Genomic DNA, 21,311 nt, shown 5'->3' with positions numbered 1-21,311 from the left:
ACAGTCAACTCACCGAGGACACCTAGTGGCCAGTGCTGTGGCAACATAGGTAAAAAATGCGGCAGATCCGAGGCTATCTATCCCACCCGGCCCCGATCTGACGCATTATCTTGTGTCCAGATGTATCCACACACCGCCTGGATCCAGCTGAGTTTAACTGATGTTCACATCTGGCATTCAAACGTGTCTCAAACGCGTCTCGAGTGAAATATCAATTTGACTAAGGATTTTCATTGCGTAATGTCACTTCTGGGATTCCATACAGTTGACCTCTGTGACCAGCTGGCTCCATGTCAGCAATGCCAAACATATTCATAATGCACAAGGGACTGAGGAACGGCCAAACCCAAAAGATAATCATCAGTTATGTTAAAGGTCTTTATGTCAGTATCTAGGAGTGTGTGATATGAGGGTATAAGTTACATGTGGAGTGGCACTAAACAGGCATGAAGCCAAAGTAAGGGGACATTATCCAACCGAGAAACCCCAGCACAGATTTTACAGGTTTAAGCAGGCTGTAAGGCAAACACAGCAGATCAAGAAAGTAAGCAAACGTTGAGATGTGAACCAACAGGCAACTGGTGAGGGCTTTACATAAAATAAATCATTTGGAACATGGAGAGGGTAAAGGATAGTATTTCATGTATGAAATAAAAAACAATAAATCAACAAAGCTTACTGAGGACATCCAGTGGTTGGAAAGAAGGAATGCTGCTGTTCAACTGCTTCCTTTTATATATATCCAGTCTTTTTCTCATGGGGATTTGATCACCATTTTGTCCTTATGATGTCACAGGTGAGTACTGTGCAATGATATCTTGGGTTCCCAACACTGGCAGTGCTCTGCTTTATAAAAAAAGATACCAGCATCAGATAAACAGGAAACGGCTGTTTGGTTTGTATAATGTGGTTTTACACATTCTTTTCTTAAAGGTGCTTAGTTTGTAATCCAAAGCATTACTATAGCAGCAAACAACTAACATCTTTGTAAAGATATAGAGGAGGAATGTTTACCTGAACAGAGAATGAGGTCTCTCTGGTCCTCTTGTTTGCGCTTTTAGCACCATTGGCTGCTAGCTGACAATGCTTTTGGTTGATATGCACTTAATTTAGTCTATGAGTCTATTAGGACCTCTATTATTATCTGTGATCCATGCCTCAGAAGGTAAGGAAACAGCTGTTGTTCCACTTTGACAGCTTCCGCTTGCAAATCGCTGAAGATTTTACCCCTTGACTCTGGAAACTTGTGGTGACATTTGTGCTATTGATGTATATTCTAAACCACCCACAGGAAATGACTTTCATGGGTACAGGCAGATACATTTTCTGTCTTGCCTGACAAAGAATACATTTACATATTGCAGGAAAAGTTTATCAGCTTTAAGTTAAGTGTGCTATTTAATGGCACAAAATGTATTTTACAGCAATTATTCATAGGGTTCTCGTGTAGCCGGCAGATATCCGGGCCAAGACTTGCTCGTCTGTGTGCTGATCATTGTTCACACCAACTTGAGACTAGAGATTGTAGTTGAAGTGTAGAGATAGATCTACAGCTGGGCTGTTTCACAAGTAAAAATGATAAAAAAGCAAAATCATCGGCAGACGATGGCAGTCAGGTTCTTAGATTGCATTTCGGGCAAATGCCTACCACCTCTTTTGCTCTCCACACAGACAGTTTACCTGCATTTAACCAAAGCCTGCTGAAACGTGATTGGTCAATACTACTCTGACTACAAACAGAAAAAAGAGTCCTCCCGTCCCAAATCTTGTCCTGATGCCCACAGATGTGCATAGGCAAAGGGACACAATTTTGGTATCTGTATCTGTTTATCAATTTTATTATTTGAATACAGATGACTGTTAAAGAAAATGCACTTTTTCAGCAACAGGGTTTAATAAGGTAACGTGACAGAAGCGACAATCAGATATACAAAAAAAGGAAAACGTATTAACATAATAGGATGCCTATGGTTCTAGAAAATGTGTAGAGAAGAACTCTTAGGTTCTAATCCTTTATTTCTTAAATGAACGGACTCTCAATCTCATACACAGGAATACAAGAAAACAATATGTTGTGATGGTGACATGAATAATAAGATATCCAAGTATGTCACAATCATACATCAGTGCCTCCAGATAGAACCAAAAGCAGCCCTCGTGAGTTGGTTTCCATGCACTGAACATCCAAGTCAACCAGTCCTGTGACATTGTCCCAGAGTTGATGTTGTGTGTAGTAACACTCATGTATGTTGTAGGGTTTTAGGGTTTATGCCAGGGTGTTGTGTAAATAAAAAGTATGACAGTAAGACAGTCTTATTTCATCTTTTTCATATTAATCACAGAGAATTTAACTTTTTGTCTGGCTAGTAAAAAAAGGGAAATACACAAGAAAAGAAAAGCCTTGCAACTTCTTCAAAACTTCAAAAAAAAAGTTTTCGATGCAAAAAGTATATATTTTTTTCTGTGAAAGTAGAGATCAATCTGAATTGAATTCAAATGCGAGCCGATCAAAACTTGCTAGCTGCCAGATGTAGAGAATAATGTCATCAACAGAGAAATTTACTTTTCTGATTTACTTATCTTCTTGAATCTAAAAAACATTAATGAAGAACATGTAAATGTCATGAACAATTATATGTTCAAACAAATGTTATTCCATGGGCCTCAATATATAAGATATTAAAATATAATGGAATGGTTGTATCTATGTCCATCTGAGAACTTGAAAATGAGGATATTGACATAAGCTGTATTGTTTTACCTCAACAATAGGCAAATTGTTCCAATGATCATGCCCTAATAATAAAACTATACAGAAACATTATATAGAGTTTTTTCACAGCAGACAATTTGACCTGTCAAAGGATAAAAGCGCAGATGTAAATGCTAACAGAAATGATGGTGCTTTCTTTTTACCTATTAGGTGTACTTGTCCAGGATCTAGGATTGTGGTATTGTGGAAATGTGTTGACTCTGTCATGGAATGGAGCCATTGTGTTAATGTTTACACCTGTGCTGTTCCTACTTGGCAAGTCTGTACACTGTTTGAACCGTTAGCTGCTAGCTGCCGGCTGAACATGGAAGAAGTTTGCTTTCAGGGTTCTCTGCTAGAAAGGGTTTATTTTTTATCATTTCCTAAACCTAACCAAGTAGATATGTTGCCAAAATCTCAGGAGATTTTTGACAGAAGGCCAACTTCTCCCATGTGCCACCATGTTGAGAGCCATGTGGAGGAAATCCCTCTTCTCTAGATACCCCAAATAAAACTGTAATTGCTTAGTATCTATTTAAGTATTCAACCATCAATTTTACTATACTTTACTTCATCATGTGTGTTGATAGTGCCTTATTAGTGCCTTTTAGAACAATTTGGAAAAATAAGACCTCAACAATATTATAGTATGTTATATTGAAGTTAACTTGCTAATGTTTGCTGAGAATTCAGTAGATTTCAAATTCCCTACATGTTTTATTCAATTATTTTGCACCGATGCATTCACCTCTACTTCTGTACAGCTAAAGCAAAGTAACAGCATGTTGGGAATAATGAGAGACTGCGCGGTCATTGGCATTGCTAATGATCATTGCTAATGGCTTGTACCGTGCGGTGTCACGCGCTGAATGAAGTCATGTTGTTGGATCCATCTGAAGACATGCGACCTGTGATGCAAATGTCGGATGGCGCGCGTGACGAGCGAGCCGTGTAGATGTACTTTTTGCTGAAGCACCACAAGTCCAATATTATTTGTTTAAAGTGGCTCCTGAACCTCACCCCGATGAAGGCATAGAGGATGGGATTGAGACAGCAGTGGAAGTAGGCTATGCTCCTAGAGACTGCCAGCACTTGGAGTTTGATCTTCTCTGCCTCGCAACTCCTCTCTTTGAAAAGAGACAGAGTGTGGCTCAGCAGAGTGACATTGTAGGGGAGGTGGCACATGATGAAAACCACGACAACTGCCAAAATCACCCGAACAGCCTTCTGCCTCTGGGTGCTTTGAGCCCTCAGCAAGGTGCACACGATGCTGGAGTAGCAGAACACCATCACCAGCAGAGGCAGCAGGAAGCCAATGGCTATTTGAAGGCTGGGAACCACCACCTTCATGAGCTTCGCCGTTTCTGTCTTGCTGAAAGACATCTGACACATGACATTTGTGGTCTGAGCCTCCAGACTTTTCTCTTCAAAGCGCTCGGTGTAGAGGAGGGTGGGCAGAGTTAAAGCCACTGCAAACACCCAAACAGCTGAGCAGATAAGTCGGCTGTAGGTCAGAGAGCGCGCACGAGCACCGAATGATTTTCTAGCCTGGACTATAGCAATGTAGCGGTCGCCGCTAATGCACGCCAGCAGGAGCATGCCACTGTAGAGATTGATGCTGTAGGCTGACCTCAGTATCTTGCAAGCCACGGAGCCCATTAACCAACTGTGCTGCTCGTTGTAGATGATAAATGGCAGGGCTACCACGAAGATCAGGTCCGCTACAGCTACATTGTAGAGATAGACGTCCGTCATCGTCTTGGTTCTCTTGTAGAATACGTAGGTGAGGATCACTAGAGCGTTGCCGATCAGGCCGAAAGCACAGATGATGGAGTGGATGTAGGTTTGGGTGATGACTTCCATGGGGTTGGGGTCCAGGTTGCAGAGCCCTTCCTCGATTGTAAAATCTATCGCTGTACTGTAATCATAGTCCGAAGTCACCGACGCCATGTTTTTGATCTGGAGGAGAAAAGATGAACATTTAGGCATAATAATAATCAGGGGAATACAACAGAATGTCAAACAAAATGTGGTGTCACATTTTATGAAGGCTTACTTAGTAATGGGAAGTGGTGGAGTTCATAGAAGTATATTTCCTTAAGCAGTGTACTTAAGTACAGTTTTGGCTACTTTCATTTCATACTACTTTATATTTCACAACATTTTAAATATGGTACTTTTACGCCACATTTATTTGAGTATGATAGTTAATAGTTAATTTACATATTAGGGTTATAAATGCAACACTTAACAACTATAATACAGTACTTTACAGTACTATCTATCTATCTATCTATCTATCTATCTATCTATCTATCTATCTATCTATCTATCTATCTATCTATCTATCTATCTATCTATCTATCTATCTATCTATCTATATAATACACACACATACTTTTTAATTAATAAATGCACAATAAAAGAGCGTTGTAATTAACTAAATTAACTCAAATTTGTAATATAACCCTTGAAAGACTTTTTCTTCATTATTAGTTATTTCACTTTTGGCACTATTAATACATGATAATACTATCATAATACTAATGTACCTTTAATACAGTGGAAGGAAAATAACTTTCACTTGCGTGAAAAATAGCAATACTGTAGTGTAGACATACTATTTTACAAATAAAAGTGCTGCATTCATACATTTACTTCAGTAAAATATACATATTAGTATCAAATTATACTGAATGGAAAAGTATAAATTATGCAGAATGTCCCTCTTTTCAGAATCACCTATATTATATTGGATAATATCTGTGGATGCATCAATGTGTTCATAATTTTAATACATCAGTTGGTAAAACAGGGGCTAATTGTAGCTACTTCATATACTGTTGGTTAACCAAATCTTTGGTTTTACATGATTTATTAACTAAGTATATTTTCTGTTAATATGCAAAAGGAAAGTATTAACTCCAGCTATAATTATAGTTGGGTGAAAAGTAGTAGGTTTGCCTCCAAAGTTGAGTAGAAGTAGAACGTACCACATAATTGGACTCAAGCACAGTACTTGCACTTAGTTACTTAGTTACTTGCCACTTACATTTTGAATACAATACATGGACTCACATAACATCACAGTTTTGTGTCTGTTTACAGGATAAAAGTCTGTGTCCTAGTTAAGCTCCCTCGGGCTGTCAGTGACCCAATTAGACATAAGGTGGCTGCACGCGAAGGTTGGCTGCAGGTGGTTGCACTTTGTTCTTCGTCTGATCTTAGAGGCTGATTAGATCTTCATCAGCAGGAGCGTCTAGATGTGTCACTGACTAGCAGTATGTGTGTAGGAAGGTCGCTCACGTGTCGCAAGCTCAGTTAACACCAGCAAATCAAAAAGTGATGATCAAAGAGTTAACTTGCTTGACACAAAAAAAGTAGGCTTTTCTGTTTTATCTGATGAAAACCAAACCAACACGCACAGCACAACATTTCTCCTTTATGCAAATAGAGGCATACAAGGAACATGTTGCATGCCTCAATTTACTTCTTCAAAAAAAACAGATGTATTGAAAAGATATGACAATGTGACGATATCTCTCTTTCACTTCTCACAAATCAATACAGTAAGTTTATATTTATATGTAGTTGCGCTTGTAGTCGATGAAGAAGGTATTAGGTTTTGCTCATATCTGTTAAGGAAGATGACAAAACAAGAGAAATGTGAGCCTTTTGTTGAGAGAACTGCATTCTTTGTTAATATTGCTGACGTTTTTTGCAGAACTGACTGACAGTTCTGTAAAAGTGTTCCGCCTGTGAAACACTATGCAATTAAAAGTTTAGCAGATTTAAGAAGTGATCAATCCTTTAATTTTAAAACGGATCTAAATTAATCTTTCACATTGATCAGTTCTGTTTTCAAATGTATTACGTACACTTTGTCAAGGACTAACCATTCATTAACAGTTCCCTATTTAGATGCTGATTAATGACTAATACCTATAGACAGGTTTAAATACATTTTGCAGTCACCAAATAGAAGAAAAAAAGAATCCAGCACATATTTGGGAGAGTTTAGCGCATATTTGTGCTCATATCCTTTATTTGGAACATACATACCTTGCAGAACGACGTTTCTCTCAGTTATTTTCTTTATCGTCCGATGTTGTCAAGTCAGAAGAGAGTGAACACTATTCCTCCCGAGTGTCAAAGCTGCTTGTGGAGCCAGAGTTCTGTGTGGGGGCTTTATATCACAAATGCTGTGCGCTTAAAATATCAATAGAAGAAGAAGCCAAAGCCACACATTCTCACCAGCTCTGTGTGAGTACAGTGTGTCACTGATCTTCCTACTTTTGATGCCACACTCACCTGCAGGGACACCCCCCACCCCCACCCCACCCCCCCCCACCCCCTCCAACCTTAGACGCAACATTGTGAGGTTTCTGTTGCTTTCCAGGCAACACTTTGATTTACTGCAAGATTGCTGGATTTACCCCAGTTTCACACAGTCACCACAATCACCCCTTTTAAGTCGAGGCTTTATAAGGACATTATGTCCATCCGAATTTCTGTCAAATTGAAGAAAGCAGAACATTTCTTTCATATCATCGATGAAATTCCAAATATGTACGGAATGAGAAGTTGCTGCCCTCAGTCACTCTCGCTTTCTGTCTTTGAACACACACGGGTGTATACAGGCAAACTTCCCACTTACACTAACCCTCTCTCTCTCTTCTCTCGTGCCCTCAGACCTTAGTTGGTTTGAATTCTTTATCGGAGACAAATTTATTTTCAGTTTTCATCTAAGGTATTTTTTTCATTCTGTTTTCTGATTTACTTATTTTTTATTTTATTTTTTAAATCATTTATTTTTGCGTGTGCATGCTATACTAGACTATTCTTTTTTAGTTCTTTTTTTGCTTGGTCAAAATTGTAAGCTTTACGTATTTATTATATTACTGTAAACCCCAAATTAGCCGTTATGAATCATTAACAGAACAGTCAGTTTTGGAGCATTTACTTGTTCTGTGTCTGGGTGGTGGTTTTAAAAGAAGGAAACGTGCACTACGCTGTAATAATACAGACTGCAGCTGCTTTTCCTCCACATGACCAGCAGATAGAGCTGATGTCATGTCAGTGGATTTTAGATAATAAGTCAACTTTGAGGCCAACACACATGTTGGATAAAGTACATCATAACTGCCAATACCTTTTAACATTTAACATTTACATGGACAGACCTGATGTGTTATTGTCAAGTCATCAGTAACATGGACATGGTGGAGGGTCAAATCATCTCACCTGACCTTTTATTTATGGAACCAATCATCCTCTGGGCCTCAAACAATGCTTTTTAAGAGAAATACACTTTTAACAGCTTATTAAACTTTATGTTCAAATTCAAATTCAACCCCAATCATCATAAAGCACAACGGACCTCTTTGAATGCCATGTAGGGGAACTTGTACCGCTCCCTTAAATTTAGAACCAAACACATACATCCACCCATACATAAATATAAAAGCATTATAATTACAGAGAGTGTATACAGAATGTAATTAAAGGGTAAATGGAGGTTTGCATCAAGGTGATACCAAATTGGACAGGTAGTGTTGAAAAATTCAAGAACCTGCTGTATCATGCAAGGAGATGCTGGAAATTGTTTTTCAAATTAAAAGCTTTTTGGTGTTAAACTCCTTAAAATGATGAATCCGCTGCCTTGTGTGTGAGATAATACAGCCCAGTATCATTGCGGGACATGAAATGGTCACGTAAGGCAATCTATTGGTTTCTAGTACATGGACAGCAAAACAATGGGAATGGAAATTCAATTAGGATCCTTTTTTGGTAGTGGACACAAAATGAAAGCATCCATGTGACGAAGCAACAGTCAGAGCTAGTGACGTAGTATTTAATATCCAAAAAGACTGCTTATGGTGGGCAAGAGGGGAAATGGATGGGTCCAACAAACAGGACTTTCAACAAGGAGACAGTTGTTTTTGACACTGTGTTGTGGTTTTATGGTAGTGGTTTTATTGCCTAAACCTTCTGATGTTTTTTTGCCTTCACCTAACTGTACGACCTATTTTAAGCCGACCAAGATGTGTTTCCAAAACCAAACTAAGTGGTTTTGTTGCTAAAGTCTAACTTGGTTGATAACTTAATGTCGTCATGAAAAAGTCATTCCAAGCAACACAAACAATTACAATAGAATTCTTGTCCGTGTACTTGAAACTAATAGATTGCATTTGGTAACTATTTCACAAAGTGCCATGAGGGATAATAACACAACTCATATCAATATTCAGCTGGACACTGTTATGAAATGTATCCTTCTGATGCACCGATGCCAAAAATCAAGTCTGTCACCATGAGCGTCCCTTGCTTAAATAATAGTGTTCTGCAGGTTTTAACTGGTACTGTATATATATAGATAGATAGATAGATATGATAGAGAGAGATAGATAGATAGATATAGATAGATAGATAGATAGATAGATAGATAGATAGATAGATATAGATAGATAGATAGATAGATATAGATAGATAGATAGATAGAGATAGATAGATAGATAGATAGATAGATAGATAGATAGATGAGATAGAGAGATAGAGAGAGAGATAGATAGATAGAGATAGATAGATAGAGAGAATGAGATAGATATAGATAGATAGAGAGATAGAGAGAGATAGATAGATAGATAATAGATAGATAGATAGATAGATATATAGAGATAATGAGATAGATAGATAGATAGATAGATAGATAGATAGATAGATAGATAGAGATAGATAGAGACAGATAGATAGATAGAAGATAGATAGAGATAGATAGATAGATAGATAGATAGATAGATAGATAGATAGATAGATAGATAGATAGATAGATAGATACATTTTGTTCTGAAGGTCCTTGTCTCTTTTCTTCTCCTTCACTCTCCTACCTGACGGCGCGCGCGACCGGTGTGGGCATGTCCAAACACTCGCGGGAACCCGCTCTGCAGGTTACCCCCCCCCCCCCCTCCTCCTCCTCCTCCTCCCCCCTGTTAAATAGTAGGAGTGCTCTCCTCGTGCGTTTGTTCTCTCTCAGCAGTCATGAGTAAGTCCAGCACGCTGAAGGTAAAGCGCCTCTTCAAAATAAAGTCACCTGGCAAAGGAGACAAGGAGCCCAAGAGGCCGGAGTCCTTCCAGGATGAAGCGGAGAGCAGCCCCGGAGCCCTCAGCCCGGGACCCGGAGCCCTCAGCCCGGGACCCGGAGCCCTCAGCCCGGGACCCGGAGCCCTCAGCCCGGGACCCGGAGCCCCAGCCCGGGACCCGGAGCCCTCAGCCCGGGACCAGACGCCACTTTGGACGGGGTTGCCCCAAAAGAGAAGAAGAGAAGGCGGTTTTCGTTCAAGCTGAAAAGGAAGAAATCTAAGCGCGATGAAGGAGGAGGAGGAGGAGGAGGAGAGGTGTTCTTCACTGATGAACTGGACAGCTTCAACAGCCGCCTGTAAGACAATAACTTCAATCATTTACCCCCCCCCCCCCCCTTATTGCTGTGTGAATATGATCACTGTGCCAGCTTACACACTCACACCTTGCCTACTTTAAATGTAACAATGTCATAGTGTCACATCAACAAAACCATCAAAGACAAATACCACATCTCCATTTAAATAAAGTACAGGTCTAATGGCCCCCTTGTTAGAAATTATCTATGTGTGTGTGTGTGTGTGTGTGTGTGTGTGTGTGTGTGTGTGTGTGTGTGTGTGTGTGTGTGTAAAAAGATCACAACCACACACATAGAGTGTGTCAGTGTGTCATAGAGCCACTGTTTACCCCGCTGGCACTTTTCAAATCTAACCACAGTGGCATTGAGTTAATGATGAGCTAGCTTTATTCAGGTTTACAAACCGAAACAGTGAGGAGAGCGTGCAATCAGAAGCCACACGACCTGCTGCTAAATATTAAATCGTACATACAGTACCAGTCAAAAGTTTGGACACACCTTCTCATTCAATGGTGTTTCTTTATTTTTCTACATTGTAGATTAATATTGAAGACATCCAAACTATGAAGGAACACATATGGAATTATGTGGTAAACAAACAAATGCTCAACAAACCAGAATATGTTTTATATTTTACAGTAGTTGAATGAGAAGGTGTGTCCAAACGTTTGACTGGTACTGTATTAGGGTCTTCATTCTGTGGGAAGTTGGGCAAAGTGAATGCGAAACATTCAGTTTGGTGCCCTTGGGCAAGGCACTTGACCCCCATCTTTTCAGTCCTTGATCATTGGCCAACGGGGCAGGACTGTGGTAGCTCCTTGATGGGAGCTTGGGGAACCAGTAACTATCCACGCTGAGTCACTCTTCCCTGGATCAATCCACTGGTTAACCTCAAGTGTTGTCAATAATGACAGAGACATTTCCAGTGCTTTATTTAGCCCAGATATTTCCACCTCTTTCTTCTCCTCAGTTCCTATTGCTCTACATCCGAACCAGTTTGTTGACGAGTTGAAAGCGGTTGCCTCTGACTCAGCTGTTATTGTCACAGGCAGTCGGGTTAACGTACACTGACAGATGCTGTTGTGATATGAGGAGGGAAAAACCTGCCGTGCAGGTATGATGCATTTCCCTGTTCAGCCCAATTACAGTTTCTCAGTTTTATCAGGTTGATGTTGTGTCAGAGCCGGTCTGGATCTGAGTAAATATGCAGAGGTCAGATTAAGACGACACATGTGACACACAGAGAAAAAATCGTATGATGTCTGGTGCATAATTCATTATATGCCGATGATGATGTCCTCCCCACTCAGTTTGATCAGGTGTGATATGAAATGACTCGTTGTGTTGTGAGGGCCTTGGACCATCAACTCCATGTTCTCTGTACTCTAACTCATCAGTCTCAGGCATTGGTTTCAGACCTGCTAGGATTAACTGCTCTTTACTTACTAAACATCTGCAGACAACTTTCAATTGCAATTGAAGTCTCTTTAAGATTATATTAAAGCAAAAAAAGTTTCCATTTGACCTCTTGCTGTGCTGCCTAAGACAATTGCCTACTTAGACTTCCAACAGTTTTGGAGAAGCATTAATCATCCCACTGCCGTCGTGTTGCTGGGCACCTGACTTGCGTTTTGACAGTTCAGCAGTCATGATTAAATGTGACACAAACATTTAAATGCAAGAATTTCTCCAGAGCTTAAACAATTACGGTTGATCGTCATAACTTTAATCAGCAACAGAAACTAGAGACCATCTTGTGAATGGATCAACTCAACCGTAACGGCCAAAGCCCTATGGCCCCTTCTCAACTCGCTACTTCGGCAGCCTTGCTTGGATCCTCAAACGCGGCCTTGATTAATTTTGACCTTATCTTAACCGCACCTGTAAAGTTTTGTGGCTGCATCCTGCTTGGTTGTGACGCTGTCAAGGTGACAAAATACGCCACAGCTACACGGACGGACATGTAAACACCAGGAAAAGGGCTCCGTCACAGCTGCTATTTATTTTTCAAGCAAAAATACCAAACATTCTCTATTTCTAGTTGTGTAATGTGAAAATCGTATTGTGATGAGATGCATTGATTTGTCAGGCATTTAATTGAACGGATTAGCCAAAAAACACACGTTACTTTTTCATTGCTTCAGTGTACAATCATATCAATATCATAACATAAACATTCCATGAGAATAGAGAATTTTATTTATTTCATCCACTTTGTGCTGTAAAACTAATAACAGTAAAATAGTTCTGATAGTTTTCAGTTCTTATCGTTCCCTTAAGAGTTAAGGAGGTAAAAAAAAAAAAAAGACCTTATAATGACATCATACAACCTGTGGAGTTCTTTTTGGAACTTTTATTTTGAATTACTAAAATCCACAAATAAATAAACAGTGAAGAATAAGTATAGTTTCCTTTCACTATAAAAATAAGGGACACATTTATTACACTACTATCATGTGTGAAGTCTGGACCAATCACAACAGGCCGTTAACGTGACGTCACAGTACGGACTCAATATCTATGGATAGTTCAACATTCTTAAAGTTACTCTATCCACAAACTTTTCAGGCAGGGAAAACAGATTTCTGTTAATGTTTTCATATTTCATTTCTGGGTCAGTTCCTCTCAAACCTTCATTTCACCAATCAGTTCTAAAAAATAGAACAGGCATCTCTAAAAGTAACGTTTACTCCCTTTTTACCCCCGAGATCCCATCTGTGACTCAAAACCACGATCCGATCCAGACCCTGAGTCTTGTGATCTGTTGAACCCCTATTTTAACTCATAAACATTTTACCCATGCATTTGAAGAAACTGAGAGCCGTGTGCGTTTGAAGAACATTTGGTTAAGACAGACTTACATAACATTACATTACAGTCATCTAGCAGACGCTTTTATCCAAAGCGACTTACAATCAGTAGCTCAAAGCTTATATTACATATCATTACATATCATTCACCCATTCACACACTGATGACAGGGCTACCATGCAAAGTGCCACCTGCCCATCAGACTCTAACTAACATTCATCATCCAGTCCACACCGATGGCAAGCCTTCGGGAGCAACTTGGGGTTAAGTGTCTTGCCCAAGGACACATCGACTGCCAAAGCCGGGTATCGAACTGCCGATCCTCTGAATGGAGAACGACCCTGCTCTCCACTGCGTGACTTCCCCCCCACCTGTCCTCTTCTTTTCATGGCCTGCTGAGTCAGTTTGTACAGGATTGAGCAAACACACACTCACCTGGAATCTTCAGGCGTGTCCCCTGTTTTCTGCTCTGTACCGAAACAGATACAACACGCTATAGCTCGGCTTGTTATGCAAGAGAGTGAGATCACTTTAGTTGGAGGCCTGTTCCATCCGTCTTTGTCAAATCACAGCGCTTTAGAATTTTGAGGCCATGCGACTTGCTGGAATCTGACCTGCATAGCACCTGAAATAGTCAAAGTACTGAGGGAGCAGGGAAAGTACAGCCTGTTCTTCCACTGATAATGCTGATGGATTAGAAAAAGTAAAGAGTTTGTGTTTGTGGACTGATTGTTTGAGTGCCAAGGTGCGGTGATACAAACTCTGTCCTTGCCTCAGGTTACTGTAACAATATTATTAAAAGTCGGCATGTTCTGTAGAAAAGTTATCCACTCAGTATTTGAACAGTAGGCTAAAGCTCATGCAGTTTTCCAAAATAATCTAATCTCCCAGACTAGATAAGGCCGTCACACCCGATTCTGCAGATTCCTGCCGATATTATTGCAAGACAACCCCCAAGGTGAGGGTGTGGTGTTTGAAACATTTTTGTGCATGAGTGGTCCCATAGCAAAGCAGGAACTAACAAGGAAATCATCTTCAATGCATCACTCATGACTTGCTTTTTCGTTGTTTCAACCATGAATTATGAATACGGATGATCATGACTCAGGGTTGACTTGTGCAGTACAAGATAAGATAAGATAAGATAAGATAAGATAATCCTTTATTAGTCCCGCATTGGGAAATTTGCAGGCTTACAGCAGCATAGAGTTAAAGTGCACACAAGAGACATAGTAAAGAAAGACAAGATAAAAATAAAAAATGAAAATAAAAAATAAATAAAAAAACAAGTATTATAAATAAGCAATAAAAACAGTAGAAAAACACAATAACTGAAATATAATATTTACAGACAGAAAAAAAAACTATATTAACTATTATTGCACAGTGTTTTTATTGTCATGTGTCATGTGGTCTGCTGGGAGCAGAGCTGGTTGTGCAGCCTGACAGCAGCAGGAAGGAAGGACCTGCAGTACCTCTCCTTCACACACCGGGGTGAAGCAGCCGGTGGCTGAGGAGCTGCACAGAGCTGCCAGGGTGTCCTGCATGGGGTGGGAGGTGTTGTTCATCAGGGATGACAGCTTGGCCATCACCCTCCTGTCTCCCACCACCTCCACCGTATCCAATGGACACCCCAGCACACTGCTGGCCTTCCTGACAAGCTTGTTCAGTCTCTTCTTGTCTGCTGCTGAGATGCTGCTGCTCCAGCAGACCACTCCATAAAAGATGGCTGATGCCACCACAGAGTTGAAAAAAGTCCTCAGGAGTGCTCCCTGCACTCCAAAGGACCTCAGTCTCCTCAGCAGATAGAGTCTGCTCTGACCCTTTTTATACAGTGCATTTGAATGATTAGTCCAGTCCAGTTTATTGTTCAAGTGAACACCCAGGTACTTATAAGATTGCAATCTCAATGTCCTGTCCCTGGATGTTCACTGGTTCCGGAGGACAGTGTTTTCCCAGGCGGAAGTCCACCACCAGCTCTTTGGTTTTACCAGAGTTGATCTGGAGGCAGTTCCGCCCCATCCATCCTATGAAGTCCTGGTTCAGTTCTCTGTATTCCCTCTCATCGCCGGCGGGGATGACAGGTCAGAGGTCGCGTTAACCCAGTATTTTCCCGTCATTGACTGAATCTTTCTAACAATGACGGAAACATTTGAAGGACGTCCTATATTTTGATGGATAAATTAAATTATTCGTCCGTGACATGAACAGTGCTCGTCTTTTCCCTCCATGCCCTTATTAATGCATAATCTATAAGCTTTATCCATAGATTTATAATTAAAAACACACATACGGTATGTGTGTGTGTGTGTGTGTGTGTGTGTGTGTGTGTGTGTGTGTGTGTGTGTGTGTGTGTGTGTGTGTGTGTGTGTGTGTGTGTGCCGCTGTCTCAGTCCTCAGTCCAAACAGACAGCTAGCAGACCAGAGGAGATCTTCACTGAATTTAACAAAAGTGTAAAGGACTAAAATCACAGACTCCAGCTTAAATTATGCATTTAGCCTATGTCTTATTATACTTAGAATAATTTAAATGACGTAATATCAGATTATGATTGAACTCTTACAACCCTGTCTTTGAAAATGACAGACAACAGGAAAGTCTAACGCAACCACTGCAATAGGTGTTTTTGTATAATAGCCCAATTTTAACAAGATTATCTTGATATTTTTCTTTGACCCTTTTCAACAAATCTCTGTTACGTTTATTCTTATTATAAGTCTCTTTCAGGCCCTGACACGGGACCAGGCTGATATTGTCAAAATATCCAGATAAAGCTGCCTTTTATTACCAATATGCATGAAACAAACTTGCACAGATCCTACATTACACCACTGTAATTTATATGTATTTGATATTTCTATTGAAGAATCTTGATACCGATACATGATACCACAGAAAAAACCTAAAACATCAGGAACACTTATGGGATTATTGATAACACAACATGGAGCTTCATTTTTTTTCTTTTTTTTCATTAATAAAAACAATTCATATAACACATTTATAATAACAGGGGTGAATTATTGTACCGTAGTGTGTTCATACATTCTATTATCTAACCATGACTGCAGAAACTCTTTATTTAGATCAGCTAAATGAAGAGTCACACCGATGCTTAGAACAGGTCAAATCCCTGCAGAAAGAAGGACAAGCAGTACTGTTAACTAGTTAACTATTCCGTTGAGTTCCTGTCTGACAGTGAAGCAGTGTATTTGCAGGGGCTTTTATTTTGAACGGGAAAAGGTGAAGTTGTAATGTGCCGCTGCTGCAGTTTACGAGGTGGGGAGCAATAGATAGTTTGAGGTCTTGGTTCTGATGCCGGATACACCTGTGTTATTAATGTATTACCTTGTGATTACAAAAACAACTCATAACCCAGAGCTACAGCTCTTTGGTGCCATATTTGGCTCCGTGAGTCAGCTTTGTATGACGTGCAATTGTATTTGCAGAGAGAAAAACATGGCAGCCATGCCTGCAGCTCTGGAAGCAGAGCGTAACTCATAACTACGGCTCTTATTAAAATAATAATAATAATTAAGCCTTTATTAGTCCCACAATGGGGAAATTATTTCTCTGCATTTAACCCATCCCGGAGGAGCAGTGGGCTGCAATGAAGCGCCCGGGGAGCAACTTGGGGTTGGGTGTCTTGCTCAAGGACACCTTGGCATGTTGCCGGTAGAGGGGTTTGAACCACCAACCTTGTGGTTACAGGACAAGCGCTCTACCTCATGTGCCACGGTTGTTGTTAAAGTATCGGGACTATTAAAATGGGGCATTGTACTGTTTTTAACAACATGGTATTGCGAAACTTTTCTGGTATCTGTATACCGTACAATACTGTTATTGTCATGATTATAGGGATGAAACATGTTGATAGGCCAGATCAGTTTTAGTGCCAGTATTAAATGGATCAGGTATCGCCCTGAAGTGATCCAGATTAGGATCTCGTATATGTTTCCTAGTCAATGTCATAATGGACATAGTTCAGTATTTGAGCTCGTTTACACCATTCAGTCCCTTTAGGCACCTTACATAAATGAGCCCAATGATTTTGATTGTGGAAACAAAACACTTGGTACTGAGGTCACAACCTCAGCCCTTATCGTTGGCTTCGTGTTCGTTCCAAGCATGAGAATATATATATATATATATATATATATATTGTTTTTTTCTCATTTAGCTTGGTAAAATGATTATTATGTTATGATGTTAAAGGAGCGCCGGGACAAATGAAAGTGAAAGTGTTTATTTTATGTAATGAGATCATAATCTGAACTAAACTATTTATCAGCTCTGTGGTGATGAGCGGAATAAGACGGATTTCTTTAACTAAAATTCAGTACATACTTCAAAGCCAAACTTTCTTATCACAGTAATATTTAAAAAAGAACTGACAGATGATTCAGTGTGGGGCTGTTGAGACCAAACCTACAGACAACTGAAGACATCAGATATTGGAGGCTCATACTGTTTAAAGAAGTGAAATGTGTAGTGAGGAGCCGTAGACTGGCCGACCTTAGCTGTGGCTCAGTGATATATACACACACCTGTTCACACCTGTTCATCCACATGCAAACAAAGACAGGGACGTGTCTCCATGGGAAGGACAGTCAGAGAGTGAGAGAGAGAGAGAGAGAGAAAGAACGGCGATTGTGTAAAAGTAAACTAGCATTTAAGCAAATATGTGTTGAGTGTTTTACAGATCATTTCCACAGCATCCGCCTCAAGGAGCACGCTGAGAGCTCAGCTGCTGGTTTGAAATGAGAGTTTCTCTAAAGGGAGTCGGGTTTCTAGAAAACACCGCTTTCTGTCCAGGGTGACTGACAAAATCAACTCAAAATGAAAGTTCCTCGTAGTAGCTTTAAGTAATAAATCAGTTACTAAGTAGCAGGTCAGTACTGGAGATGTCCTTGAAACCCTCACTTGTCTTTGGGCTTTCTGGTGCAACAATCTGGTTCAAGTTCTCCAAGATGGAAGAGAAGCAAATTGTAGCTGGATAGGAAGTGTTGTTAAGAGATGACACTGAACAATCGGTTCACCACAAGCATCATGAACTTCTACCATTAACAGATGGCAGCAAAGGAGACGGTGTGTGACACAAAGAATGGAAGCCACTGTTTGGAACTATTGAACTATTTTGGAATGATTAGGAAGTAGATAATATGATGATGTGTATCACAGTATTTTTAAGATTCTTGCGGTTTCACTTTTTCCATTTTATTTTAATTCATTTAATTTAATTTATTTTTTTAAGCCTCCTATGGACAGGTGTTGTAAATTAGGGCATGTAACAATTCTAACGCTACTATGATGTCCATATCAAATCAACTAAACTGTGTAACAGCATATTGTTTAAACAATGTCTGGTGCATCCCCGCTTTCTTTTTCTTCATCCTCTGTCTCTCCTATGCCCTAGCTAACGGAGCCTGTAGTTCTACTAGCTAGCAGCTATAACGTTACCCAGCATGCTACCTAACCGTATGCCATTGGCTTCTATGCATTGGTGTGGCGATACCTGGAACTGAACTGAAATGTAACTGGTTCACTGGATAAATCGATACGCCTCCCAGCTCTGATTTAACGATGGGGGAAAAAGTTGGGCGTCAAGAAATGATTGTGATTCACAAAGCCAGTATAGAGACACACACACTGGATCTCACAGGAATAACACAAGTGTTCTCTGCCGTTCTTCACGTCCCAACAGATCTAGAGTACTTTGGTCGTGATCCAGGTCAGCCCTCTACCTGCTCTTTGCTCTTTCTTGTCCCTCCACAGGAATGCAGGTAGCCAGCAAAGCTTTGACTAGAAGCAGATCAGATGATAAGTAATGATGCACCGCTGATTAGGTACTGATTAATGTTTGCAGTTCATAGCAACTACTTTAACAACACAAACAAACACAAAACACAAAACAAACTTTTAGGTAGCGCCTCCCTCCGGGGGAACATTTTTCAATTAAATTCAGTTTATTTTGTAGAGCCTAAAATCACAAATTACAAATTTGCCTCAGAGGGCTTTACAATCTGTACACATGCGACATCCTCTGTCCCGGAACCCTCACATTCACAGGAAAAACTCCCCTAAAAAAAACCTTTAACAGGGAGAAAAAAGGAAGAAACCTATGGGAGAGACAGAGGAGGGATCCTTCTCCCAGATGATCACATGTGTTAAGGGTAATCATATCTGGTATTGACTATTGCCCAGGCTGTGTTCTATCTAGATTAGATCTGAGCTAGACAGATGACTGAGAGAAGAAAGGCATGCAGGCGGGGTAGAGGAGGAATTACCGTATTTTCCGCACTATAGGGCGCACTGGATTATAAGGCGCACTGTCAATGAATGGTCTATTTTCGATCTTTTTTCATATATAAGGCGCACCGGACTATAAGGCGCATTAAGCGAAACAAAACAGTCAGTCAGTCAAACTTCCTCCACTTCCGTACCATTGATTCATTAATGTTGAATTCTCTCGCAGCTGCTCTATTCCCATGTTCTACTGCGTGACTGACAGCCTTGAGTTTGAAGTCCGCGTCGTAAGCGTGTCTCTTGACAGGTGCCATGTTGGGGTCCTTATACACACACACTGTAATATTATGGTGAAGCACAGTATGTATTACTCCGCGACGCTCCTGACTACGGTAGCCGTAATGCTGCAAGCGGTGCGGCTTTGTAGTTTACCAAAGTCGTACTAAAACATTTTGACAGAGCGCCGTGTACCACACAAAATCGCTTCGAGGTCAGTAAGCACAACCAGAATTAATCCATATATAAGGCGCTCCGGATTATAAGGCGCACTGTCGTTTTTTGAGAAAATTAAAGGCTTTTAAATGCGCCTTATAGTGCGGAAAATACGGTACTATACTATGACCTTTTTATGACTTTTTTTCAACATACTATACTATGACTTTATTCAACATACTATACTATGACTTTTTTATAACTTTATTAAAAAGGGCCGCTGTGGCACACCAGGTAGAGCGCTCATCCCGTAACCACGAGGTTGGTGGTTCGAACCCCTCTAGAGTCAACATGCGGAGTGTCTCATTGAGCGAGACACCTTGCTCCCCGGGCATCCCACTGCTCCTCTGTGATGGGTTAAATGCAGATAATTGTAATTTCTCATTGTTGGACTACGAAGGCTTCATTAATATTAATATTAACATACGATATGACATTATATGACTTTTTTAAGGCTTTTTTCGACATACTATACTATGACTTTTTTATGACTTTTAATGACACAACTATGAATTTTTATGACTTTTTTATGACTTTTAATGACATACTATACTATGACTATTTTTATGACTTTTTATGACATGCTATACTATGACTTTTTTCGACATACTATAGTATGACTATTTTTATGACTTTTTATGACATACTGTTTTTTAATATGACGATATGACATTATATGACTTTTTTAAGGCTTTTTTCGACATACTTATGACTTTTTTTTTTTCAACATACTATACTATTATGACTTTTTTTGACATACTTTTTTCAACATACTATACTATGACTTTTTATGACTTACTATGACATACTATACTATGACTTTTTTTTTGACTATTTTTACGACATACTATAGTATGACTTTTGTTATGACTTTTTACGACATACTATATTATGACTTTTCATGACACACAATACTATGACTTTTGTCGACATACAATACTATGACTTTTTTATGACTTTTTTCGACATACTATACTATGACTTTATTCAACATACTATACTATGACTTTTTTATAACTTTATTAAAAAGGGCCGCTGTGGCACACCAGGTAGAGCGCTCATCCGGTAACCACGAGGTTGGTGGTTCGAACCCCTCTACAATCAACATGCGGAGGTGTCATTGAGCGAGACACCTTGCTCCCCGGGCATCCCACTGCTCCTCTGTGATGGGTTAAATGCAGATAATTGTAATTTCTCATTGTTGGACTATGAAGGCTTCATTATTATTAATATTAACATACGATATGACATTATATGACTTTTTTAAGGCTTTTTTCGACATACTATACTATGACTATTTTTATGACTTTTTATGACATGCTATACTATGACTTTTTTCGACATACTATAGTATGACTTTTGTTATGACTTTTTATACTATGACTTTTTTCGACATACTATACTATGACTATTTTTATGACTTTTTATGACATACTATACTATGACTATTTTTATGACTTTTCATGACATACAATACTATGACTTTTTTCGACATACTATAGTATGACTTTTGTTATGACTTTTTACGACATACTATATTATGACTTTTCATGACACACAATACTATGACTTTT

General features: G+C 39.7%; 1 protein-coding gene across 1 annotated transcript; it reads right to left on the bottom strand.

Moving 5' to 3' along the window:
* Nucleotides 1–3,610: 3,610 nt before the first annotated feature.
* On the bottom strand, nucleotides 3,611–6,885 carry ccr6b (chemokine (C-C motif) receptor 6b). The gene is made up of 2 exons (XM_054614503.1): nucleotides 6,815–6,885; nucleotides 3,611–4,711 (listed from the first exon to the last, which is right to left on the bottom strand). The coding sequence occupies exon 2, from the start codon at nucleotides 4,700–4,702 to the stop codon at nucleotides 3,611–3,613; it is 1,092 nt and encodes a 363-aa protein (XP_054470478.1). The 5' UTR covers nucleotides 4,703–4,711; nucleotides 6,815–6,885.
* Nucleotides 6,886–21,311: the final 14,426 nt, after the last annotated feature.

This window comes from Anoplopoma fimbria, chromosome 15 (assembly GCF_027596085.1).
Source record: "Anoplopoma fimbria isolate UVic2021 breed Golden Eagle Sablefish chromosome 15, Afim_UVic_2022, whole genome shotgun sequence".
In the NCBI taxonomy this organism is placed as follows: Eukaryota; Metazoa; Chordata; class Actinopteri; order Perciformes; family Anoplopomatidae; genus Anoplopoma; species Anoplopoma fimbria.
This window is presented reverse-complemented; position numbering and strand designations above follow the sequence as displayed.